The 27,770-nt window shown below is 37.9% G+C and overlaps 1 protein-coding gene across 14 annotated transcripts in view; it reads left to right on the top strand.

Moving 5' to 3' along the window:
• The window catches only part of ORC3 (origin recognition complex subunit 3), a 68,383-nt gene that overhangs the window by 18,131 nt on the left and 22,482 nt on the right, over positions 1 to 27,770 (top strand). For all 14 annotated transcript variants that reach the window (XM_081528588.1, XM_081528587.1, XM_081528597.1 and 11 more), the window contains 6 exons: positions 133 to 292; positions 1,531 to 1,644; positions 8,953 to 9,086; positions 9,525 to 9,588; positions 21,019 to 21,135; positions 21,986 to 22,065. In XM_081528588.1, the coding sequence (XP_081384714.1) occupies positions 133 to 292; positions 1,531 to 1,644; positions 8,953 to 9,086; positions 9,525 to 9,588; positions 21,019 to 21,135; positions 21,986 to 22,065 (669 nt within the window). The remainder of the gene's footprint in view (positions 1 to 132; positions 293 to 1,530; positions 1,645 to 8,952; positions 9,087 to 9,524; positions 9,589 to 21,018; positions 21,136 to 21,985; positions 22,066 to 27,770) is intronic.

Here is a 27,770-nt window from a genome sequence, read left to right as displayed (position 1 = left end):
ATTTAGAGTGATCTTCCTTAGCAATGTGTTACAAAGTAGGCATTAAATAAAGGTTGTCATATTTTAAAATATGATGTATTGAAATATATTTGCTAAATACTTTCCGTTTTTGTAACTTCCTTTGAAAACTAGTCAACATCTACATGAATTTCCACTAAAACTCATTTTTGGAATTGCCACATCTCCTGTTGTCATCCATCGGCTGCTTCCTCATGCAGTATCATCTCTACTGTGTATAGAACTATTCCAGTCTTTGTCTTGTAAGGAGCACCTGACTACGGTACTTGATAAGGTAAAAAGAAAAAATTGTACCAGTGCAATAGGATGAAAAGAAAACTTCTAAGAATAGATTATAAATATAAATGTTAGTGATAAATTTCTGCATCTCTCACTATATTATATATGTTCCTATACATATTTTGGTATTTTTATTTATTTTATAATGTATAGTTTGGCCTCTTCACTTAAAATATAAGCTTTATGGAAAAAGTAATCATATCTTTCTATATCTACCTACCTATTAACTAGTCATTAATGGAAAATTACAGGTTTTTAAAATGAATTTTTACAGAATTTAATGATTCCCTAGTAACAGTAGCAATGTTTTGACACTTATATTTTATGTTAAATGATTTAGAGTTTTTATGGACTCTTTCCTGTCATGCTGCTCATGACAAAAGGTGAATACTAAGGTATTCCCAGACCTTAGCTCTGTGTTTCTACCTAAGTGGAAATGCTCTTCTTTAGTATTGACCTTCTGTGAATTGTTGCTGAACTCAGCTCCTTGAAGATGTGCTTTGTGCTGGTGTGTAATTTAAACTAGTAATGACCTTCCATTTATTTAATAACCACTTTGACATTATTTCCCCTTAAAGGTGGTATCCACTGACAGTTTAGGGAAATTTTTCTGGCTACAATATTTAAAGTTGCTTGGTTATGACCAAATTCATTTGGCCTTCTATAACTCTGCTTCAGTTTGAAAAGCCTAGTATGACTTCATTTTCAGATTTAAAATCGTCAGTGTAGCCATTGAAAATTAGCTGAGTGATACAAATTTACCAATTTAATATTTTTTAAATAGACACCTGTTAATTTTAGGTTTCTCATTCAATAGTACATAATGCATTACTCTTCATTACTGTGCATAGATGAAAAAAAAATCTTATCAAATAATAAAAATTGCCAAAGCCTACAGCTTCTTCAGTGACTTCTGATGGGAGAAAAGAGATTGTATAGATGATATTTTTTGATAGAGTTTAATAGAACTTTTACAAATTAGGAATTGGATGAAGGATGATGGACATCTTTGATTTGAAGATGTAGTATGAATAGCTACTTCTGTTGTTGTTACTGTTGTATAAATTATTTTAAAGTTTTTGCTGATATTTGTCCTAAAAAAAATCTAGCTACTGGTGTAGCTTTCAAAGGTTCTGTGTTACAGTGTCACTTTTTGCCTCATTATTTACTTGATGTTTATGAAGAGTCAAGACTAACAGGGATTATGTCCTGCCTTCCTTTTCTCTCTTTCAGCTTCTTCTTACAACTCAGTTTCCATTTAAGCTAAGTGAAAAAGTATTGCAGATTCTGACCAACATCTTTTTGTATCATGATTTCTCAATTCAAAACTTTATAAAAGGACTTCAGGTAAGAAGACACTAGTAGGTTTGAAAGTTCACAAGCTGATTCTAAGTAAATTTGCATGTTATTTCAGACTGACTTTTTAGTGTGATAATTAGGCATTTTCAATGGCAAGATCTGGATACGAAAATTCAAGTTATATTATTCTGTGTTCAATAAATCCTTTGTTATCTTGCATCAAAATGTTGAGAATATATTAATTAGAGTATTAAAAATTGGAAAAGACCTCTCTCCTTTCCAGTGATTCTTAATCATTTGGTGCGGGAGAAGGGGGGACTTTCTTTTTTGAGAATCTGATGAGCACTAATGGGCTTTCTACCTAAGAAATGATATATATAAAGGGTCAGCAAAGTTTTTCTTTAAAGGGCTGTATATTAAATATTTTTGGCTTTGCTTGATACATGTGGTCTCTGTTGAAGGTCTTCTTATTTTTTAAACATAACCATATTGGGACTTCCCTGGTGGTCCAGCGGTTAAGAATCTGCCTTGCAGTGCAGATGTGAATTTTATCCCTGGTTGGGGAACTTAGATCCCACCTGCCTGGGAGCAGCTAAGCCCACACACTGTAGAGAGCTGGTGTGCTGCAACTAAAGAGTCCATGCACCACAATGGAAGATCCTGCATGGTGCAGCGAAGATTCCACATGCCACAACGGCGACCCCACATAGCCAATATATTTTTAAAACAATCCTTTATAAAGGTATAAAAAATGATTCACAGCTCCCGAGTTGTATAAAAATTGGCTATAGACTGTAGCTTGCGGTGCTCTGCACATATCTGTGTGTTCATTTATATTTATTCCTGTGTACTGTGAATGCATTTTCACTAAGGTTTCATAAATTGCCAGAAGAAAATTCACGAACCTAATCTAAATAACACCTAATCTAAAAATGGACCCCATTCTCCAGTAATTTCAAAGTTAATAGTACTTCCTTCTCTTGGCAACTACCTAAAATACCTTCAGTTCAGTTCAGTTCAGTTGCTCAGTCATGTCCTATTCTTTGCGACCCCATGAACTGTAGCACGCCAGGCCTCTCTGTCCATCACCAACTCCCGGAGTCTACCCAAACCCATGTCCATCGAGTCGGTGACGCCATCCAACCATCTCATCCTCTGTCGTCCCCTTCTCCTCCCGCCCCCAATCCTACCCAGCATTAGGCTCTTTTCCAATGAGTCAACCCTTCGCATGAGGTGGCCAAAGTATTGGAGTTTCAGCTTCAACATCAGACCTTCCAATGGACACCCAGGATTGATCTCTTTTAGGATGGATTGATTGTATCTCCTTGCAGTCCAAGGGACTCTCAAGAGTCTTCTCCAACACCACAGTTCAAAAGCATCCATTCTTCGGCACTCAGCTTTCTTCACCGTCCAACTCTCACATCCATACATGACCACTGGAAAAACCATAGCCTTGACTAGACGGACTTTTGTTGGCAAAGTAATGTCTCTGCTTTTAAATATGCTATCTAGGTTGACCATAACCTTCTTTCCAAGGAGTAAGCGTCTTTTAATTTCATGGCTGCAGTCACCATCAGCAGTGATTCTGGAGCCCAAAAAAATAAAGTCTGACACTGTTTCCACTGTTTCCCCATCTATTTCCCATGAAGTGATGGGACCAGATGTCATGATCTTAGTTTTCTGAATGTTGAGCCTTAAGCCAACTTTTTCACTCTCCTCTTTCACCTTCATCAAGAGGCTCTTTAGTTCTTCACTTTCTGCCATAAGGGTGGTGTCATCCGCATATCTGAGGTTATTGATATTTCTCCCGGCAATCTTGATTCCAGCTTGTGTTTCTTCCAGCCCAGCGTTTCTCATGATGTACTCTGCATATAAGTTAAATAAGCAGGGTGACAATATACAGCCTTGACGTACTCCTTTTCCTATTTGGAACCAGTCTGTTGTTCCATGTCCAGTTCTAACTGTTGCTTCCTGACCTGCATACAGGTTTCTCAAGAAGTAGGTCAGGTGGTCTGGTATTCCCATCTCTTTCAGAATTTTCCACAGTTTATTGTGATCCACACAGTCAAAGGCTTTGGCATAGTCAATAAAGCAGAAATAGATGTTTTTCTGGAACTTTCTTGCTTTTTTGATGATCCAGCAGATATTGGCAATTTGATCTCTGGTTCCTCTGCCTTTTCTAAAACCACCTTGAACATCTGGAAGTTCATGGTTCACGTATTGCTGAAGCCTGGCTTGGGGAATTTTGAGCATTACTTTACTAGCATGTGAGATGAGTGCAATTGGGCGGTAGTTTGAGCATTCTTTGGCATTGCCTTTCTTTGGGATTGGAACAAAAATTGACCTTTTCCAGTCCTGTGGCCACTGCTGAGTTTTCCAAATTTGCTGGCATATCGAGTGCAGCACTTTCACAGCATCACCTTTGAGGATTTGAAATAGCTCAAGTGGAATTTCATCACCTCCACTAGCTTTGTTCATAGTGATGCTTTCTAAGGCCCCCTTGACTTCACATTCCAGGATGTCTGGCTCTAGGTGAGTGATCACACCATCGTGATTATCTGGGTCGTGAAGATCTTTTTTGTACAGTTCTTCTGTGTATTCTTGCCACCTCTTCTTAATATCTTCTGCTTCTGTTAGGTCCATACCATTTCTGTCCTTTATCGAGCCTATCTTTGCATGAAATGTTCCTTTGGTATCTCTAATCTTCTTGAAGATATCTCTGCTGCTGCTGCTGCTAAGTCGCTTCAGTCGTGTCCGACTCTGTGCGACCCCATAGACGGCAGCCCACCAGGCTCTGCCGTCCCTAGAATTCTCCAGGCAAGAATACTGGAGTGGGTTGCCATTTCCTTCTCCAGTGCATGAAAGGGAAAAGTGAAAGTGAAGTCGCTCAGTCATGTCCGACTCTTAGCGACCCCATGGACTGTAGCCTACCAGGCTCCTCTGTCCATGGGATTTTCCAGGCAAGAGTACTGGAGTGGGGTGCCATTGCCTTCTCCGGAAGAGATCTCTAGTCTTTAGTCTTTCCCAATCTGTTGTTTTCCTCTATTTGTTTGCACTGATCGCTGAGGAAGGCTTTCTTATCTCTCCTTGCTATTCTTTGGAACTCTGCATTCAGATGGGAATATCTTTCCTTTTCTCCTTTGCTTTTCACTTCTCTTCTCTTCCCAGCTATCTGTAAGGCCTCCTCAGACAGCCATTTTGCTTTTTTGCATTTCTTTTCCATGGGGATTTTCTTGATCCCTGTCTCCTGTACAATGTCACGAACCTCTGTCCATCAAAGTGTAATTGTTGTGAACACATGCTATTTGTCAAGTTCATTAAAACCTCTGTATTAGTAATCTTCAGCCCAAGAGTACAGTAGGATATTTCATGTTCATGTAGTGCCTTGAAGATTACAAATTATTTCTTTTCTCTTATGTATTCTTCCTTTATGTTAAACACTATAGTGTTTTACTGCGTAAGAGTATTAGCTCTTATGGCGAAATGTGTCTTGTTTTTTCAACTTAGACTTTTTAAAAAGAGTATTTTAAAGCAAGAAAATATTATTTACCTTAGCAGTGAAAAGAAAATGAAACTCGCTCACTCGTGTCCCACTCTTTTCAACCCCATGGACTCCATAGTCCCTGGAATTCTCCAGGCCAGAATCCTGGAGTGGGTAGCCTTTCCCTTCTCCAGGGGATCTTCCCAACCCAGGGATCTTACCCAGGTCTCCTGCATTGCAGGTGGATTCTTTACCAGTTGAGCCACCAGAGAAGTGTGATATTAAATGAAATTGAGATGTAACAACTTTCTAATTTTACTTATCTCATTCATTTCATTTCATTCATTTGTTTATTTACTTCCTAAGTGTTCATGGAGAGTCTTCTGTAAGTCAAGCACTGGGCTAAGCCCTGGAGATACAGAGGACAAAGAAATCTCTCTTCAAATTGCTTGTTGTTTACTGAAGGAGGCAGAAAAGTAGAACTGCAGCTCTTGAGTAGTCAGTGCTATTAGAGAAACATGCCTGGGGATTCCATAGAGAGCAGAAGTGTATCCTAAAGAACAGGAGCTTGTTGCGTCAAAAGTTGGAAAGGCGACAGTAGAGGGAGAGAGTTCTGTTGGAGGGATACTACTTCCCTGGTGGCTCAGATGGTAAAGAATCCACCTGCAAAGCGGGAGACCCAGGTTTGATCCCTGGGTTGGGAATATCTCCTGGAGAAGGGAATGGTTACCCACTCCAGTAATTCTTGCCTGGAGAATCCCATGGACAGAGGAGCCTGGCAGGCTACAGTCCACGGGTGGCAAAGAGTTGGACACAATTGAGCAACTAAGCACAGCGTGGTAGTCTAGAAAAGTTAGGACAAGGGCTAAACTAAGGTAGTGATGGTGAGACTAGGGAGAAGGAGACAGATTTGAAGATGAAACAGAATCTTGTGGCTCAGTGGATGAAGGGATATGTAAGAGAGGAGCATCTTACAGACACACAGGTTCTAGCTTAGCAGATGGTTTGGAGTTCAGTACCCTTTATTAAGTGTACATATTAAAATAAAGCCAAGAACTCATTTGTCAGAAAAGGATGTTTCTTTCTATGTATGGTAAATTTAGGGCACTCTGGATATAAAAATTTTGTACCCAGAAGAAAGATCTGGACTAGAAATACTTAGGATTTACCATTGAAAGGTAGGTGGTTGAAGCTGTGTCATGAGGATGAAGTATCACCTAGAGGAGTGAGGAAAGGACTAAGAGCAGACCCGTAAGGCAAGCTGACTAGAACAGTGAGCAACAGAAAAGGAGACTAGAAACAGTAAGGAAAACCAACAGGAGAATATTTCACTGAAGTCAAAGGAAAAGGAAATATAAACTGTAGGCTCACATACAATTGAGCAAGTGAGTGAAAAAAAGCATATTAGGACTTTCCTGGTGGTCCAGTGGTTGAGAACCCACCTGCCAATGCTAGGGACACAAATTTGATCCTTGGTTGGAGAAGATGCCACAAGAGCGTTAAGCCCTCGTTCTGCAACTACTGAACCTGTGTGCCTAGTGCCTGTGTTTGCAACAAGAAAAGCTGCCATAGTGAGAAGCCTGCACATGACAACTGGAGAATAGCCCCCACTCACTGCAACTAGGGAAAGTCTCTGTGCAGCAATGAAGACCCCACACAGCCAAAAATAGAAATAAATGAGTATGAATAAAGATTATTTGTTAATAATTAAAATATTAACCAGGTTACTTAATCTTTCTGTGTCTCAGTTTTCTCATCTATAAAATGAAGGGATCTGATTATAGATGATTTTTTAGGTTCCTGATTATTTATGTTATTATTTATGTTAGGTACTTTATTAAGTATTAACATTGCTCCATTGATACGTATTATTATCTCCAATTTTGCACTTGAGAAACAGAGACTTAGATTAAGTAGCTTGGCCAAGATCAGACTGCAGAATCTCAATACCCCATTTATCCAGTTTTCCTAATCGTAAGTTGTTGTTCCATCGCTCAGTCGTGTTTGACTCTTTGTGACCCCATGGACTGCAGCACGCCAGGTCTCCCTGACCTTCACCATCTCCCGGAGCTTGCTCAAACTCATGTCCATTGAGTCGGTGATGCCATCTAACCATCTCGTCCTCTGTTGTCCGCTTTTCCTCCTGCCTTCAATCTTTCTCAGCATCAGGGTCTTTTCTAATGAGTCAGCTCTTTGCATCAGGTGGCCAAAGTATTGGAGCTTCAACATCAGTCCTTCCAGTGAATATTCAGGATTGATTTCCTTTAGTATTGACTGGTTTGATCTTGCAGTCCAGGGGACTCTCAAGAATCTTCTCCAACACCACAGTTCAAAAGCATCATTTCTTAGGTGCTCAGCCTTTTTTATGGTCCAGCTCTCACATCCATACATGACTCCTGGAAAAACCATAGTCTTGACTATATGGACCTTTGTCAACAAAGTAATGTCTCTGCTTTTTAGTATGCTGTCTAGGTTTGTCATAGCTTTTCTTCCAAGGAGCAAGCGTCTTTTAATTTCATGGCTGCAGTCACCATCTGCAGTGATTTTGTAGCCCAAGAAAATAAAGTCTGTCACTGCTTTCACTGTTTCCCCATCTGTTTGCCTTGAAGTGATTGGACCGGATGCCATGATTTTCATGTCTTGAATGTTTAAAATTTAGTTTTTTGAATGTAAGTTTTAGTCATCTGTGGGAAATACTGTGTGTAAGTCTTTATTTCTGTAGAAGGTGCAATAGGGCATATAATGACTATATGTTTTAAGTCCTTCCCTCATTAGGTAGATATAACCAACTTGTTAATTGACCCAAATATTGACAACACACTTGAACTAAATGGCTGAGTGTTACTGGGTTCTTGTTTTATCTACAGCTGTCCTCTAACTCAGTTGACTTATTTCCATCCCTTCTCCCCAGCAAGTCCCATATTGTGTTTGGTTTTTACTTTTCTCATGTTTAAAAAGTAGTGTTAACATTGAAGTAAATATAATCACATTAATATAACTGTATATAAGCAAGGAAGAAGATTATGTTAGTATGTGGAACGATAACATAGCACTTGGCATGAACAGTCTCTTTCTATTTTGTGCTTGTTTCCAACTTAGGCTGCCCCTTTGCTTTATAGCCCTATACCTCCTGTAGAGTGGACTGTTTTGGAGGATTTTCTTTAGTCTTGGATATTTGGTCTTCAGCTCTACAGGCTCCAAAATTCATTATCAGTTTATGCATGAAAGGTCAAGCTCAAATACCTTAAGACTAATATATAGGCTAGCATGTTAATTTATTAATTTGTGACGGGGAATACTGTTTTCCAGTGACCAGAATTTGTTTTCTGTCTACCAAATATGTGCAGTCTTTTCCTCCATGACAAAACTGAGTTTTAAAAGATACACTTTCTTTGGACATGCCTCATTTTTCGTTATTATTATTTTTTTTAATCTGTAAGCAAAGCTTCTGCTATTGTAGCATTTTAATTTATTTAGCAGACCAGTTTTTACACTGATTTTAGATTGGTATTTTCTTAGGAATATTTGAGCATCTGTTAGACTGTTAGATCACACCACAGTCACATCTCCATCACAACTATTGTTATTGTAAGTGAGTAGCTTTTGTGGATAGCTGATCTATCCACTTATGTTCCTTTCTTTCAGTTTATACTTCAGAGATTACAATTTTCTGAACTTGTCCACAAAATTGGAGCCCTAAAATATTCTAGGTGTATAGCCGTTTATGCGTTGTTTGCAGTTTTATTGTGACATTATTAAATATATTAGTGCCATAAATACTTTGGCTATTTAAAAAAAAAATCCTTGAGCAGACATGGGGCAAGAGATTTACTGTCAAATACAGCAAATATATTTAATCTTCACTTTTCTTTCAGCTTTCTCTATTAGAACATTTCTATTCCCAACCCCTCAGTGTTCTGTGCTGTAATCTCCCAGAAGCCAAGAGAAGAACACATTTTTTATCAGCTAATCAATGTGAAAACATCCGACGTCTTCCATCATTTAGAAGGTAAAAAGAGAAGTATATATTTAGCATATGTTGTAAAAGAGTTGGGGTGAAATAAGGGATCTCAGAGCCAGTTAATTTTGAAGTGGGTAAAGGAAAAAGAACTTTTCTATTTAGAGCAAAATAAAACACTTTCGTTTTTAATTGAGACATTTGGCATAAAGAAAAATATTTTTGCAGGGGGGTGTAATTTGCAGTTTTGTTAGTTACTTTTTATTAGTAACATTTCCTGTTTCTGGAGTTTATGGCTTTTGTTTAGTACTAGACCGCTTGACTAAGAAATGCACCTGATTTAAGGACCTGACCATGACTTGAATTTATTTTTGAGAAGAAATAAAAGAATGTGGCCACCAATCTCGGTAGTTCTTTATTTCCATATGCTATTCAAGTAGTTAAAATTCTCATTCTCTGTTTTTGTGTATACGGTGGTAAAACTTTTAGGTATGTGGAAAAGCAGTCTTCAGAAAAGCAAGTTGCACTGCTGACCAGTGACAAATCTTTGAAGGTAGGAATATGGATATATTTGTTGCTGTTTTATTCTTTTTTTTCCTTCATTAAAAAGAATATGCACAAAAAATTTATGGAATTAATTTTATTTTTAAAAAACTGTGCACTCTAATATGCTTTGCATAGTGAAGTATTGGATCTTGATAATCCTATAGAGATATGATTGTTAAAGGTGATGCAAAACCTCAGTTCTAAAGGAAGACCTTTTTTTAAAAAAAAAATCAAGAAGGAAAAGCTAGGACATAAGGCTTCTCCTGTGGTCTGTTTTGGAAACACTTGCAGATCTCAACTTTCTTTTCCACATAGCGGTTTTGGAATCTGTAGGTGGTCTCGTTTTATAAGGGCTGTCAGAAATAGAAGCCATGCAACATAGGGCTCCACTGCTAAGTGGATATTGATTTGATTTGGGAAAAAAATATCATTACATATTGATAATATAGTGCCAGGAAAGACATAATGAGCTTAGAAAATTATGAGTTAGCTATACAGCATGGGGGATATCAAAAGGGAGTTTTTTTCTTTCTTAAGTAAATAATACTTGGACATGGTACATAATTCAAAGGCAAAGGTAATATACAGTGAAAAGGCTCCCTCCCACCTTAGTCCTCCAACCACCCACTTACCCTCCCTGGATACAGCCAGTGTTGCTAGTTTCTTATGTATTAGTCTGGAGATATTCTCCACATATACAAGTAACAAGTAATTACATATATTTTGGAGGTTTATTCCCCTGTCTTACAGAAGATAAATGCATACACTATTTTGTATTTTGTTTTGTTTTCTTAATCTTGGAAATCATTTTATATCACTACTAAAGAGTGGCATTGTATTATTTTTTAGATTAACTTGCTTTATTGTGATGTCGTTAATATACAATATTATGTAAGTTTCAGGTGTACATAATATAGCCATTTATAATTTTTAAAGGCTACACTCCACTTACAGTTGTAAAATAGTGGCCATATTCCCTGTTATACAATATATCCTTGTAGCTTATTTATTTTATACATTGTAGTTTGTACCTCTTAATCCCATTCCCCTAACCCTTCCTTCTCTCTGCTGGTAACCATATCTGTGAGTCTGTTTCTTTTTTGTAACATTCACTAGTTTATTTTTTAGATTCTGCATATAAGTGGTATATAGTATTTGTCTGACATATTTCCCTTAGCGGAATACCCTGTAAGTCCATCCATGTTGTTGCAAATGGTAAAAGTTTGATTCTTTTTTGTGGCTGAGTAGTATTCTACTGTATATGTAGTCCCCACATCTTCTTTTATCCATTCATCTGTTGATGGACACTTAGGTTAAACATTGAGTGCATGTATCATTTCAAATTAGTATTTTGGGGGTTTTTTCCAATACATACCAAGAAGTGGAATTGCTAGGTCATATAGTAGCTGTGTTTTTAGTTTTCTGAGAAACCTCCATACTATTTTCCACATTGTCTGAACCAGTTTACATTCCCCTCAACAGTGTACGAGAGTTTCCTTTCCTCCACATACTTGCCAGCATTTGTTGTTTGTGTTCTTTTTGATGATAGCCATTCTGATAGGTGTGAGGTGCTATCTCATTGTGGTTTTGATTTGCATTTCCTGGTTGATTAGTAGTGTTGAGAATCTTCATGTGACTGTTGGCTGTCTGCATTTACTCTTTGGAAAAATGTCTCTTCAGTTCTGCCCATTTTTTAATCAGATTGTTTGTAGTTTTTTGAAGTTGAGTTGTATAAGCTGTTTATATATGTTGGATATTAATCCCTTATCAGTAGTATCATTTGTAAATATTTACTCCCATTCAGTAAGTTGCCTTTTTGTTTTGTTGGTTTTCTTTGCTATGCAAAAGCTTTAGGTTTAATTTAGGTCCCATTTGTTTATTTTTACTTTTGTTTCCTTTGCCTTAGGAGACAGGGGCTTCTCTGGTGGCTCAGACAGTAAAGCGACTGTCTGCAATGCAGGAGACCCGGGTTCGATCCCTGGGTTGGGAAGATCCCCTGGAGAAGAAAATGGCAGCCCACTCCAGTATTCTTGGTTTTCTTTGCTATGCAAAAGCTTTAAGTTTAATTTAGGTCCCATTTGTTTATTTTTACTTGTGTTTCCTTTGCCTTAAGGGACAGATCCAGGCAAATACTAGACTTGGGTCAGAGTGTTCTGCCTGTTTTCTTCTAAGAGTTTTATGGTTTTCAGTCTTATATTTAGGTCTTTAATTCATTTTGAGCTTATTTTTATATTTAGTGTTATAGAATATTCTAATTTTATTCTTTTACACATAGCTATCAGAGTGGCATCATGTTTTATTGAATGAATGTACCTTCATGTATTTAACAAGTCTCTTACAATTAGAATGTGTGATGTCACACTTACTTTCAGACTCTTTATACCTTTTTAAGGAAAAACTTATTAGAAAATTGTAGTAAAATTAAGATGAGATTGAAGTTAAGCCCTAGTGCTCTGTGGTTTTTACTGATATAAACTATTTTCAAATTTTTTTTATTGGAGGATAATTGCTTTATAATGTTATGGTGGTCTCTGCCATACATCAATGTGAATCAGTCAAATTATATATGTTAATATATCCCTTCCCTCTTAAGCCTCCCTCCCCTGCCACTCCACACATCTAGGTTGTCACAAAGCACCAGGTTGGGCTCCCTATGTATTAAATTTTGAATAAAAGAATATTAGTTCCTGGAGGGCATGTGTTCTATATAGGTAAACACTAATTTACCTCCTTTTAAAAAATTCTCAAAAAATATTGAGAATGGCTTCTTTTTGATGTTGTTCAGCTATAGTTTACATACGTAATTACAATGCAAAATGGCTTTTATCAAACGTTATTTCTGATGCAGAATCCACACTAAGCCATAATATAAAATCACTTCTCGATTGGATTTAATAATCACTTTAATAAACTCTGTAATCTTTTCAGAGCAGTATAGGAACTAAAGTATAGACACTAAAGTAGGTTATTTCAATATAGAGGAATTTTAAGAACCAATGGGAAAGAATGTGTGCATGTTATTGAGTTTTTTAAGATTAGACAGCTTAGCTCTATTGAGTCAGTGAGTTGCCAAGTGTATTTCCAGCTAGAAGTTTCTGTCAAGAGTGTACTTTCAGAGGTCAAGAAGAGATTTTTAAAGAGTACCTTTAACCATTGAGATGACAAAAGGAGAGAATGTCTAGGCTGGCCTGTTGCAGAAATTTGCTATTGTTCAGTGGCTTAGTAGTGTTTGACTCTTTGCTGTCTCATGGACTGCAGCACTCCAGGCTTCCCTGTCCTTCACTATCTCCCTGAGTTTGCTCAAACTCATATTTATTGAGTCGGTGATGCCATCCAACCATCTCATCCTCTGTCTCCCCTTTCTCCTCCTGCCCTCAATCTTTCCCTGCATATGGGTCTTTTCCAGTGAGTCAGTTCTTCACATCAGGTGGCCAATGGACTGGAGCTTCAGCTTTAGCATCAGTCCTTCCAATGAATAGTCAGGGTTGATTTCCTTTAATCTCCTTGCTGTCCAAGGGACTCTCAAGAGTCTTCTCCAGCAGCATAATTTGAAAGCATCAGTTCTTCCACATTCAGCGTTCTTTATGATCCAACTCTTATATCCATACATGACTACTGGAAAAACCATAGCTTCAACTATACAGCAGAGAAGGCAATGGCAACCCACTCCAGTACTCTTGCCTGGAAAATCCCATGGACGGAGGAGCCTGGTAGACTGCAGTCCATGGGGTCGCTAAGACTGAAGTGACTTAGCAGCAGCAGCAGCACCTATACGGACCTTTTGTCAGCAAAAATTATATCTCTGCTTTTTAATATGTTGTTTAGGTTTGTCATAGGTTTCCTTCCAAGGAGCAAGCATCTTTTAATTTCATGGCTGCATTCACCATCCACAGTGATTTTGGAGCCCAAGAAAATAAAATCTGTCACTGTTTCCACTTTTTTCCCATCTATTTGCCATGAAGTGATGAGACCAGATGCCGTGATCTTTGTTTTTTGAGTGTTGAGTTTTAAGCCAGCTTTTTCACCCTCCTCTTTATTAGAGTGGTATCATCTGCATATCTGAGGTTGTTGATGTTTCTCCTGGCATTCCTAATTCCATCTTGTGATTTATCCAGCCTGTCATTTTGCATAATGTACTCTGCCTATAAAAGGTAAATAAACAGGGTGACAATAAACAGCCTTGGCATACTCCTTTCCCAATTTTGTTCGTTATAGTCTTAATATTAACTTTGTTTTTCAGTAACTTTTTGTGTATTTTCTAAGCATTTATTTGTACTGTGCTTATTATGTTTGTTACAGTTTTCAGACCTGTTTGTTATCATCTTTGCCATATTCATTTGGGGATTGCATATTTAATCATTTAGAGATATATTTTCTTGGGACTTACATAGTAAGAAATATGAAGGAGCAACAGAAATTTGTACCTTTAACCTGAAAAAATTGTATGTTGGCTACCTGCTGAATTCAAGGGACAGAAGTTATCTCTGAAAAATTAATGTGTTGGTTTTTCTAGTTTAGACCAAAAATATCTTTGAATATTTCATTCTTGTTATAATGCTTTTCTTTTTATCTTTTTATAGTTTTGGTTTAAAGTACGTGATAATTTTATATGTATTTTTCTACAATAAAAAAAAATTGGAAAGAAATGCCAGATGATAATCAATAATATGGTGATGCATGATATAGGGGATGAGTCACCTCAGAAATCTTGTGTTTGAACTCCAGCTGCTCAGTAGCCATGTGTACTTAAGGAAATCACTTACCCTGTTTAAGCCTTAATATCCTTGTCTCTGAATTTGGATAATCCCTAGTAATGATTTCTCTGTAGGGTTAGTGTTAATCAAAGTCTGTCCAGCAAATGAGAGTGAGTTTAAAACAACTAGAACAAAAAAACTCTTATAAATGTAAATCAGAAATAGTTACTATTTATTTTTCACCATGATAAAAATTAAGATATCAATTTAATATACTGTTTTATATATTCTATAACATATATGCAAAGTATATATAATGCTCTGTTATATAGTCATATAGATTATATAGTTATATAGCTGCTGCTGCTGCTGCTAAGTTGCTTCAGTCGTGTCCGACTCTGTGCGACCCCATAGACGGAAGCCCACCAGGCTCCCCCATCCCTGGGATTCTCCAGGCAAGAATACTGGAGTGGGTTGCCATTTCCTTCTCCAATGCATGAAAGTGAAAAGTGAAAGTGAAGTCGCTCAGTTGTGTCCGACTCCTAGCGACCCCGTGGACTAGAGCCTACCAGGCTCCTCCGTCCATGGGATTTTCCAGGCAAGAGTACTGGAGTGGGGTGCCATTGCTTTCTCTGATATAGTTATATAGACTTACCTCCTATTAGAGTTTTGTGCTCATTTTCTACATTTACATTTCTGAGACGTAGATCTCAAAGTGTAATCTAGTGAAATTTATATTCTTTATATCAAGATTGTTTCTGCCCTAAAAATCTACTTGCTGTCTACTCTGATGAACTAAATGACTGCTCTTGAGACCTTAGCATAGATCAGAATCACTTGGAGCACATGTAAAATGCAAGTATCTAGGGTCCATCCCCTGAGTTTCTGATTGTGTAGCCCTGTGCTCTACCCCAGGAATTTGCATTTCTAGAAGGGTCCCAAGTGGTGCTGATGCTGCTGGTCTGGAGACCATTCTTTGAGAACCACTGAAGTAGGCAACTCCTTAGAAGAAAACATCATTTATTGTCTCCCTTTACCTTGTTTTCTCAAGTTTAGAACTAAGCTCCTAAATGCCAGCCTAAACAAACGATTTATCTCAATTGTCTTCTGACTGGACTCAAGATGTTAAAAAAAAAAAGCCAACAAAAAACTCACTTCAACTCCTTAAGATTGTGGACCCTTAGTTTCATAGATAATTGCTTTAAAATTGTATACCAGCTTTGTATTTCATAAACTTTAGGAATGAGTTTTTTGAATGTACTTAAATCTAAAAATTTAGCTAACTCAACCATGTACATTTGTAGAAGATTCATTAAGAAGTTCAAACTAGGGTGAGACAGTAGAAGGCCACATATAGTTGATGAAAGAGTCAAGATTGCTGTGTTCTTGGACAGCTGATGCATTTTAATCCTAAAATTTGTTTGTTTTACCACCTTTCAGTGATCGGTGAATTAATTGAAAGGAATAAGTTGCATAAATTTAGTCACTTTTACATGCTTTCATTTAGTTTTCTTGAGCTCACCCTTCACCCCATGCATATAATTCTAGACACAAAAGTGGTAAGTACTCTGGAAAGAAGAGAAATAAATGCAAGAACTAAGTATCATGGTAAATATTATTCTACTAATCATGTTTTATTTACCTATATATATATTTAAGTTTTACATAGTCATTGGCTTCTGTGAAAAAATGTAACTAATCCTTAATGATGGAGGCCTTGTCATATGAGTAAACAGTAATGATATTTGAATGAATGACAGACAGACATAATTTATGTGACTGGAGATGGCTTATTTAAATGGTTGTATTACACATTGCCAGCACTCAATATGCCAGCAAATTTGGAAAACTCAGCAGTGGCCTCAGGACTGGAAAAGGTCAGTGTTCATTCCAATCCCAAAGAAAGGCAATGCCAAAGAATGCTCAAACTATGACACAATTGCACTCATCTCACACACTAGTAAAGTAATGCTCAAAATTCTCCAAGCCAGGCTTCAATAGTACGTGAACCGTGAACTTCCAGATGTTTAAGCTGGTTTTAGAAAAGGCAGAGGAACCAGAGATCAGATTGCCAGCATCTGCTGTATCATAGAAAAAGCAAGAGAGTTCCAGAAAAACATCTATTTCTGCTTTATCAACTATGCCAAAGCCTTTGTGTGGATCACAATAAACTGTGGAAAATTCTGAAAGAGATGGGAATACCAGACCACCTGACCTGCCTCTTGAGAAACCTGTATGCAGGTCAGGAAGCAACAGTTAGAACTGGACATGGAACAACAGACTGTTTCCAAATAGGAAAAGGAGTACGTCAAAGCTGTATATTGTCACCCTCCTTATTTAACTTATATGCAGAGTACATTATGAGAAACACTGGGCTGGATGAAGCACAAGCTGAAGTCAAGATTGCTGGGAGAAATATCAGTAACCTCAGATATGCAGATGACACCACCCTTATGGCAGAAAGTGAAGAAGAACTAAAGAGCCTCTTGATGAAAGTGAAAGATGAGAGTGAAAAAGTTGGCTTAAAGCTCAGCATTTAGAAAAGCAAGATCATGGCATCCAGTCCCATCACTTCATGGCAGATAGATGGGGAAACAGTGAAAACAATATCAGGCTTTATTTTTCTGGGCTCCAAAATCACTGCAGATGGTGACTGCAGCCATGAAATTGAAAGACTCTTACTCCTTGGAAGGAAAATTATGAACATCCTAGACGGCATATTGAAAAGCAGAGACATTACTTTGCCAACAAAGGTCCGTCTAGTCAAGGCTATGGTTTTTCCAGTGGTCATGTATGGATGTGAGAGTTGTACTATAAAGAAAGCTGAGTGCCGAAGAATTGATGCTTTTGAACTCTGGTCCTGGAGAAGACTCTTGAGAGTCCCTTGGACAGCAAGGAGATCCAACCAGTCCATCCTAAAGGAAATCAGTCCTAAATATTCATTGGAAGGACTGATGCTGAAGCTGAAAGTCCAATACTTTGGCCACCTGATGCCAAGAGCTGACTCATTTGAAAAGACCCTGATGCAGGGAAAGATTGAGGGCGAGAGGAGAAGGGGACGACAGAGTATGAGATGGTTGTATGGCATCACCGACTCAATGGACATGAGTTTGGTTAAACTCCAGGAGTTGATGATGGACAGGGAGGCCTGGCGTGCTGCGGTTCATGGGGTTGCAAAGAGTCAGACACGACTGAGCAACTGAGATGAACTGATTACACATTGACTGGCAACTGACAGCTGGCTATCAGTGTGATTTTTTTTAGGTCCATGTTGGTTTTATTATTTTAATCTGAGCCAGCATTTACAAATAGAGAAATTTTATATCACAAATTCAGACTTTTGTTGTCTTTTGAAAAACTACTAACTCTGGCCCATATCCAGCAAGACAACAGTGGTTGGTCTTTTTTTCCAGCAGTTGCTCTTACTGAGGAGAGAGATTGCATGTTGGCCTCCATTCATTCATGTACTACTTCATTCAACAAATACTTCTTGAGTGCCTACTGTGGGCCAAGTATTAATCTAGTACAGGAGTGAACAAAACAAGCAAACCTGCCTGCCTTTGTGGAGCTTACCTGCTATCAAAGTGAGTAGGTAAAACATCTTTGTGACTAATAATTGCTAAGAAGAAAACAGTGAAAGAGATAAAGAGAATACTGGCCGTATGCACAGGGAATGAAATTGAAACTTTAAAGAAGAGCCTCATCAGGAAGGCGAGTTTTTAGTAAAGAGGAAGTTATAGAGCATCCCATACAGGAATCCAGAGGAAGAAAATTCTAAGCAGAGCCACAACAAGTGGAAAGGACCTGAGGTTGGAGCTTGTCTGGCATGTTTGGGGAAGAGCAAGGGGACTGTTTTTGCTGTTTTTCCTACAGCTCACTGTTTTCCCATATCTGTCTCAAAGATCAGTAGAGACCAAGAGGTCTTCATGTTTTAAGAACAGAAGAAAACATTTCTTTGGTAAACAGTAAATATTTCTAAGCAGTGCATCTCTGTTGAAAAGACCATCCAAACACAGTTATGAAATAAAACAGTGGCAGCTATGACTAGGGTATGGAAAAATTTCTGTAGGAAAAATTTAATGACTAGAAAACAGGAGAACTCTTTCAACAGACTATGTTTCTGCATGAGCATGGTGTGATGCTGCTGTAATGTGTTAAGAGGGAGACTTTCTCATGCATCAGGACCTCTTTCACGCTGAAGTTTATGAAAATGTGTTCATACAGTGCTTTAGGAATTGTTGCCCTGCATACGTAAAGGCATTTGCAGATAGCTAGTGCAGTAAGACAAAGAACTTAGAGGACAGGTTACATGAAAAAGTTAAATGAGTCATTGGTGATGTTTTCTGTTGCAGCTCATAAGCACACAGGTATAAATAACAGTGGACTCTTTCTTATATGGAGTTAGGTTCTAAAGTCAGCGCATTAAGTCAGAGATTTTGGATGGTTAAAATTACTGTTGAAGATCCCTTAGAAAGGTATAACAGATCTCTCCATTAGTCCAGTGTAGCCAGTTTTATTTCCATTGTTGGAATCAGAACTCCCATTTCCTCAGATGCAATAGTCTGCCACGTTATAGGAACAAAACAAAAGAAGACAAAATGTTTTTTAAAGGCTAGAATTCTAGTTATCAAAGGGATGTGATGCACAGTGGAAAATGTGAAGGTACTAAGACTGGGAGAAAACGCGTTTGTATCTTTCCTTTCCCACTTACTCCAGGGCATCTAGTTCCTGGAGTGAGCAACATTGCCCAAACTGTGGCAAGTATTTCTTCTCTTTCCACATCCAAGTAAATTTAGTGAAGACGTCATTCATTTCTACTGTTTCACCCAGTTAGTTGTATTTATAGTTAGTCCACAAACCAAAAGTTAAGAGGTAATACATGAAGTACGGTTACTATTATTCAGTAATAGATTCCTTTTTCTTCAGAATATTGCCCCTGTTTACCAGCTATTTACTCACATATCAAGGCAAGCCAGTAGTGGCTTTATGCAGTCTCTATGTTATAGCTTACAGTGAACATAGAATTAAAGTGTACTCTGATAGTGGCAGTTAAAATACCCTTTGTTATGATAGAAGACCTAGATTTTTGAAATTACCAACTAACTCAAATACTGGTAGGAAAAAACTTTGATACTAAAAGCTTTTCTTTCATTTGCCCTATGCTTTCAGGTAATGACTCAGATTGCTGACCGAGGAATTGATTTCTAAGTGAGTTAGAGTTCAGGAAAATATATCAGATTTGTTATATCATTTAGATTTGTTTGAATTTATTGATATCTGGGGGCTTTCCAGGTAGCATAGCTGGTAAAGTATCTGCCTGCAATGCAGGAAACCCCGGTTCAATTCCTGGGTTGGGAAGATCCCCTGGAGAAGGGCATGACAACCCACTCCAGTATTCTTGGGCTTCTCTGGTGGCTCAGATGATAAAGAATCCGCCTGCAATGTGGGAGACCTGGGTTTGATCCCTGAGTTGGGAAGATCTCCTGGTGGAGGGCATGGCAACCCACTCCAGTATTCTTGTCTGGAAAATCCCCAGGGACAGAGGAGCCTGGCAGGCTATAGTCTATGGGGTTGCAAAGAGTTGGACACAACTGAGTGACTAAACACAGCACATTGATATCTGGAGGTGTTATTTTCTGCATGGTTGACCACTGAAATATTGGGTATCTGCAGGATATTGCAGGAAAAAAGACAGCTCAGTACTTAAGGTTTTTTATTTGACTTCTCATTGGAGAAAAAAATTTGAAGATGGTACCACAGATCATAATCCTCTTAAGAAAATGTTACAGAAATAAGTGATAAAAGTATTTGAAGCGTGAAAAATGCATGATAGGGTGTAGTATTTAAAAATCCCTTTTAAAACATTTTAGAAAGTTCTAGAAAACTCTCTCCCAATCATCACCCCTCCAAAGAAAAGCCTTTTGAAACTGATTAGTGAGATTGGTCATCCCATAGGTTTCTTAAGACTGCCTCCCATATCATACTTCTTGGATTCTAAATTATAAAGCTTGTTGGCTTCAGGGTTCTAATTTTCACTGTTTCACCCACTTAGTTGGTAAAGTGAACAAAACCGGTATTGGAGATTCCCAACAAAAAAGCAAAGATTTGTCATAGTCACTTGCAGTGTTTCTACTACAGTCTCTCCTTCCCTTTCAACACAACTTTAGTAGGACTATGAGAAAAGCATACAGGGACTTCCCTGGTAGTCCAGTGGTTAAGACTCTGTGCTCCCAGTGCAGAGGGCATGGGTTTGATTCCAGGTCAGGGAACTGAGCTCCTATAATGCTGCATGGTGTGGCTTAAAACATCATGGAACCTCAGCAACCATTAATTATGTTGGTACTGGGGGCTCTGGTGATCTCTTCACCCCTCTAATGCCACTGAAGCTAGAGGATGATGGCCATCCCTTGCTGTGGTACACACCAGGTGACTGACATGGGCAAGCATCAAGCAGGTGCTCTTTTGCACACTTCTATTTTGGAGGGGCCAAGTCTTTGTGGCAGTGCTTCAGACAAGAGGAAATTAAATCAGTTACAAAATTAATTTAGTTTTGGTATGTGTAAAATATCAGACTTGATACTAAATAAAAAGTATCCAGCTGTTATCCTAGATTTTGTGTGCATGATGAATTCTCAGACTTAAGGTTAATTTGTAATTCTGAATCTTCTCTCATCAGTTTTCTGGAAATTAGATTTTATTATTCTATTAATTGCTGACTTACATATTTGTAATGACTCTTTTAGGAGGAAACACACTCATTACTAGAAAATCTGCATGTTTACCATACGAATTACTTCCTGGTTTTGAGATGTCTTCATCAGTTCACCTCTTCTCTTCCAAAGTACCCGTTGGGTCGACAGGTAACCAGAACTTGCTCATTTGTAATCTCTGATGTAGGAATATTACTGGTTTTACCCTTTGAGTTTAGTAGCATTCAGGCCTCAGAATTTGCAATGGATCCACATCTTACTGTGTGTGCACAGTCTAAATCCATTCCAGTTGTACATGTTACTGGTAATTGAAACAGTATTTTTTGTTCTGATGGCCACAACTAGAAACAGCCATGTGAATCCAAGTGGTAGTGCTTTCCCTTCAGGGTATTTGTGCCAAGTCATTTTAATTTATTTTCTTTAATACTTTGTCACTTATACTGAGAGAGCTGATCCTCCACTTTAGTGAAATGAAAAAAGGAATCTGTTTGAGACCGCCTAATGGTTAACCTTGCATTATACCCAGAACTAAAGGAAAGTAGTACTTTTGCTTCTTGCAGAATTATGGTCTGCTGGCCTTTGGATCATAACGTAAGCCTGTGAACCATCTTTAGAGTGGATGCAATGGAAGAATTCTGTATTCCTAAATCTTTGCATCCTTAACTCAGAGGTTTAGAACAAATATAAATATGTAAGAATGACTTGTTGATTTTCTGCCATTAAACCTTCTTTTTAGTAATCACATCATCATTTTAATAATTTTCTTATTGCAAAGTGACCAGTGATATCAGCCAATCCCAATATGATCTCATTTTGCTTTCATGTGAATGATGTTGTATGTAAATGCCCGATCCGTGTGATATGTGCCCAGTCTGTTGTCATCTAAGAAAATGGCTGTTTTTTAAAAAAAATTTTTTTTTACCTCATTTATAATTTTCCAAACTAGTGCAAACTTAGTAGATCATTTTTGGTCCCTCACAAGTGTGCTGTTCACTTCCAGATCAGAGAGCTGTACTGCATGTGTTTAGAAAAGAACATATGGGATTCAGAGGAGTATGCATCAGTCTTGCAGCTGCTGAGGTAGTTTGTTTTTTTTCCTTTTTTATCTACTCTAAGCCTGCCAATAAATAACACCTGCCTCCAGAACTCTGCCTGCCAAGGAGTTTCATAAGTAGCCACATTGTAACAAATATTTATATATATCTTGAATTTTATGTTTGTAGTTTATATAGTGTTTTTAATGTAGAAACCATCCATTTCTTTGCTAGTTTTACCTTGATTCTGAACTTTTGATTTTTTAAGTAAAATCAGTGTTTGCTTTGTGAATTGTTGATACCACACAGGGAGAACCTTGGTATTGATCATTTCAGTCCAGCCAGCTTGCCTTCATGATAGGGAAGGTAGTCATGGCAAGCATGCTCACATGGCTCTAACTTCATTGGGTGGAGGAGCAGCATCACTGAGTGAAATGCATCCTGTGAAGGAGGCCACTGCTGACCCAGATGAGGAGTGCCTGCCACTGGGCAGTGGTCTTGATGCCTTCCCCAACCTGAGCTGGCTTTGTCAGCATTAACATTGGCTAAGCCAAAGTTATAATTATTTGTTTTCCTTGGCTTTATGCCTTATATGTATGGTGACTTCTTAGTCTTTCATAAAAATAATGACCACTTGGGTAGTGAGAGAAGGGAATCCAAGTGTGAGTTGTTTTTGCACACAGTCTTATAATTTTCCTCGGTGGATATAAATATTCATATGAAAATATCATAAAGAAGTCCAAGAACTGAATATTTGCTAAGCCTTGGCTTCCCCTGGGTCCACAAGAAAAGAACAGATGGGCACAGTAGGAGGAAAATTCACATTGAAAGCACTTTTAGTCCCGAGACTTAATAATACGAATGTTAGTTATCCAGCAGGTGCAGCTTAAGATAGGAAACTAATTTTATGCTATCTGGAAAAATAACTCCCCATGGAAACTAGATTGCTACTGAAAAGCTATGTTTTATTTCATTTTCTTTAAATGCCAATAAGAGATTTCTATTATATTTATATACTTCAACTGGAATGTTCCTGAGATTTCTTTTGTTTTCTGTTCAAGTCAGCATACTTATCTCAAGCACCCAGTTGATTCTTGCTGGGTTTCCTCTTTAACCTTCATGACTAGTAATTGCCTTCCTTTTCCAGTTGGGTGTTTCTAAATTCATAGATTTCTTTGTCAGGGAGGGTCAGGGATCAAGAATGCCAATTCTAAATAAGGGTAAGGAAATGTGAGCAATGATGGTTATGATATGCACTATTGGATAGTACTAATCAGAGATCATGAAGGCTTGCTGTGTCAGGCACTGTCGGTACATTTTTCAGTCTAATACTCAAGTGTGCCTTTGTGGCAGACACTGTTAGCCACACTTTATAGCTACTGCTGCTGCTGCTGCTAAGTCGCGTCAGTTGTGTCCGGCTCTGTGCGACCCCATAGACGGCAGCCCACCAGGCTCGGCCGTCCCTGGGATTCTCCAGGCAAGAATACTGGAGTGGGCTGCCATTTCCTTCTCCAACACTTTATAGCAGGTGAAACTAAAGCACAGATAGGGTTTAAGTAATTTGCCTGAGATCTTATAACTGTTGATGGAACTAGGATTCTAATTCAGATCTGACTTTAAAACCTTTATACTTTCTACTTTTCTTTGCTCAGGTCTAAAATAGGGATTTGGGGATCTGAGTAAAGCAGAACCAATGAATAGAAAGCAAAGTTTCAGTCATATTGCTAATCTGAGGTCAGAAACAGGAATATTAAATAAAAACACTAAGGATAAATACAGCAGTTACAGCAAAGGCAGGCAAGAATCTGGGAACTACCAGAGAGAATGAAATCTGCCACCCTTCAAACTGGAATTCTTCTTTTCTCCTTTGTAGAGATTAGATGTTGACAAAAAATCAGGGACACTTGTCAGTTTAGTCATTCTAAATAGGAAACATCTGAACTTAGAAAACCAGACATTCTTGTCTCCTGTCTTCAAATAATTGAAGTCATAAGAGAAAATAAGTTAAAAATGATCACTGAATGTTTCTTTGGAAAGAAAAACCGTAGTACTGTTAGAAACGTAGTCTAGTAACATTTCCAATTTGAACTTTTTGTTAAGAGTTACTTGAATGGCAGTATTTCTCTTGAAAAATCCCTTTTATCTGGAAACTGACACGTTTAAATAACCATAGGTCTACTTGATGAAATATCTTGTGACCATTAAAAAGTACAAAATTCCTAACATTTGTGTGGAACTGCAAAAGACCCTAAAGAACCAAAACAGTTTTGAGGAAGAACATGGGTGGAGACGTCCTTCTTGATTTCAGTGTATATTACAAAGCTGTAGTAATCAAAACAATATGATATTGGCATGAAAACAGACACACAGATGAATGGAGCAGAATAGAGAACCCAGAAATAAACTTATGCTTACATCGGCAGTTAATTTATGACAAAGGAGACAAGAATATACAATGGGGCAGGAACAGCCATCAACAAATGGAATTGGAAAAACTGGACCTAATCAACTCAAAATGGATTAAAGACGAATGCAGAGTTAAAACCATAAAACTAGAAGAAAACATAAGCAGTGAGCTCCTTGACGTTGGTCTTGGCAATGGTTTTTTGGCTTTGACACCAAAAGCAAAGACACAGCAGTGGGACTATATTAAACTAAAAAGCTTCTGCACAGCATAGGGCACCATCAACAAGATGGTACCTTACAGAATGGAGAAAATATTTGTAAATATTTGTAAACCATATGTCTGATGAGGGGTTAATATCTAAATATATAGAGAACTAATACAACTCAATAGAAAAAAAATCTGATTAAAGAATGAGCAGAGGATATGAGTAGACATTTTTCCAAAGAGGACATACAGATGGCCAACGGGTACATGCAAAAGTGCTAAACACCACTAATCATCAAGGAAATGCAAATCAAAACCACAATTAAGATATCATCCATTAGAATGGCTGTTATCAAAAAGACAAGAAATAACAAGTATTGGTGAGGATGTGAAGAAAAGGGAACCCTTCTTCCCTGTTGGTTGGAACGTAAATTGTGCCACTATGGAAGACAGAATGGAGATTCCTCAAAAAGTTAAAAATAGAGCTCCTTTATGATGCAGCATTTCCACATCTGGGTATTTATCAGAAGGAGATGAAAGCAATAACTCAAAAAGATATCAGCACCATGTTTACTACAACATTGTTTACAATAGCCAAGACATGGAATCAACCTAAGTGTCCATCAGTGGATGACTAGATAGGCAGATGTGTGTGTGTGTGTCTGTGTGTGTGATTCAGAAATAAAAAGAAGGAAATGCTGCCCTAACACAGAACTTACAGAATCAGAGAACAAATTGGTGGTTGCCAGGGGTAGGAGGTGGTCAAAATTGGTACAAACTTCCAGTTATAAAGGAACCCTAGGATTGTAATGTACAGCATGGTTACTATTAATAATACTGTATTGTGTATTTGAGAGTTGCTAAGAGAAACTATGTGAGATGACAGATGTTAACCAGATTTATTGTGGTGATCATTTCACAGTATATACATATATTGAATCATGTTGTATACCTGTAACTAATGGTATATGTCAATTATATTTCAATTAAAAGATATTTACAAGGAACTTACAAGAATGTTGAAAATGTCAACTATTCGTAAGTGGAAAAAGACCTATAGAATTTTTTATCACAGTTATTTTAAAATGTAGATAACAGACACTGATGTGTGGAGAACATGCAATTATAATATGTCATAATCTGACATGAGTGCAGTGGTTCTGCATGTCTTCCATAACCTTTCCTCTGTCAGTTAACTCTTGGAGCCTGAAGACCACATTCCTATACAGGATATGAGTTGGTTAATTTTCACTCAACTATGTGTCATTATGAAAGGATATATTTTAAGTTAAAACACTGTTTGGGAACAGAAATTGGTAAAAAAAAAAAAAAGTTATACTAACTGAGCAGTAAGCTAGGTGAGTGTCTTTTTCTGGTCAGCTGTGAAAGACATTAAGAGGAAAATTTTAGCTTTCTATTGGAGAGAATTTATAGACAGCCACCTAAATATCAAACACTAGACTAAGAATTTTTCAGACTTTTAAAATTTGAAAAATCATGCTTCAGTAGTAAGATTTAAAGGGTTGACATAAATCATAAAGTCCTCCACTTCTAGGCCACTGATGGCTCAGCTGGATGGAGGCACACTGCCCTACGCCAGCAGTACCAGTGGAGCCCCATAGCAATGGTTCTCAGACTGGGCCCTTCTCCTTAGGAGAATTTACTGTCCCTTGGCCCCTCCGCCATCAACTGAGAATCACTCGTCTAGAGTTATCACATTGTTTTTCTCCAATAAGGAAACCAAAGCCAGAAACATTGAGTGGCCTTTCTGCAGTTGGCAGAGCTGGAATTTAACTCCAGATCTTCCATGTTCAGTCAGTTTTTCAGCCCTATTCCAATTATTCACGTGGTGGTACAAAAGGAAGTTTATATGTGTTTGTGGCCAGAAGTCCATGTTGAGAGGGTACCCCAAGTTTTAAAATGAGCCAGCAGAGCAAGCTCCTGTGGACTTAACCCACACTCCCATCTTGAGGACGTATTGGCACAGTGTGCAGACATCTTGAATGAGTGGAGCCACAGTGTCTAGTCTGCTTATCCCAAGTGGAACCTTATGAGCTTGCTACAGAAACAGATTTTTAAATTCAAGTTGATTGATAGGTGAAGAATTTACTTTAGGCTGAAAGAGATTATTTTAATTTCTGAATAAGGCTTTTGAATTAAACAGTAATATATTAGCAGGTCAGCTCTGCTTTCATTGAGTTTTAAAAAAAATGACTGAAGTAATAATATTGACATTTGATCACTTTAGCTTAGTTCAAAGAGACTAGAGGTTTAGAATCTAAATAATGCATTGTTTCCTGACTTTGCAGATTAGCTTTTGATAATATTTAAAGATACTGTTATGAAAAATGACACAACTCCACAGTCTGTGAGGCACTTCCTAAATAATATTAGTCTAACTTCTCATGATCAAGATTTATCCATGCAGAAGCTCTCTGAGACTGCAGCACTAAAATATAATTTCTTTATAACAGAGATTGCTAATCCTCTAAGTAATGTCCCTGAAAACAGGATCTTAATTTTAGAATATGTGTTTCTTCTCTGTTTTACTTTAAAATTTTTTTTCATTTTATTTAATTTTTTTGGTTGTGCTGGGTCTTCATTGCTATGCATGGGCTTTCTCTAGTTGCAGCAAGTGGAGGCTTCTCTTTGTTGTGGTGCACAGGCTCTAAGACACCACAGGCTTCAGTAGTTGCAGCTCGTGGGCTCTGGAGGGTGGACTCAGTAGCACAGGCTTTAGTTGCTCCACAGCACGTGCAGTCTCCCGAGGCCAGGGATCGAACCTGTGTCCCCTGAATTGGCAGGCGAATTCTTACCCGCTGTACCACCAGGGAAGTCCCCTTCTCTGTTTCTAACAAAGATTTTCTCTGTGGCCCTGAAGGAGTCACACAATTGTTCTACCTATGCTATAGTACAAGCACAATTGCCTACCAGTTTAAAGTTCAGTGGATTTACTGACTGTTGTTAATAAAGCTCATAGAAGATATAAAGCCTAGCCAAATTGGTAATAAAGAAATCATTGATATACTTTTTGGTCATTTCAAACAAGCTTTCATTTAGCATGTGTTGTTACATCCTCAGCGGACGTTTCTTGTCTCTTAATTTACATTTAGATCTGAAGGAAAGGAAAACTAACTTCC

The sequence above is a fragment of the Giraffa tippelskirchi genome, chromosome 9 (assembly GCF_054371585.1).
Source record: "Giraffa tippelskirchi isolate mGirTip1 chromosome 9, T2T-mGirTip1v1.2.pri, whole genome shotgun sequence".
In the NCBI taxonomy this organism is placed as follows: Eukaryota; Metazoa; Chordata; class Mammalia; order Artiodactyla; family Giraffidae; genus Giraffa; species Giraffa tippelskirchi.
This window is presented reverse-complemented; position numbering and strand designations above follow the sequence as displayed.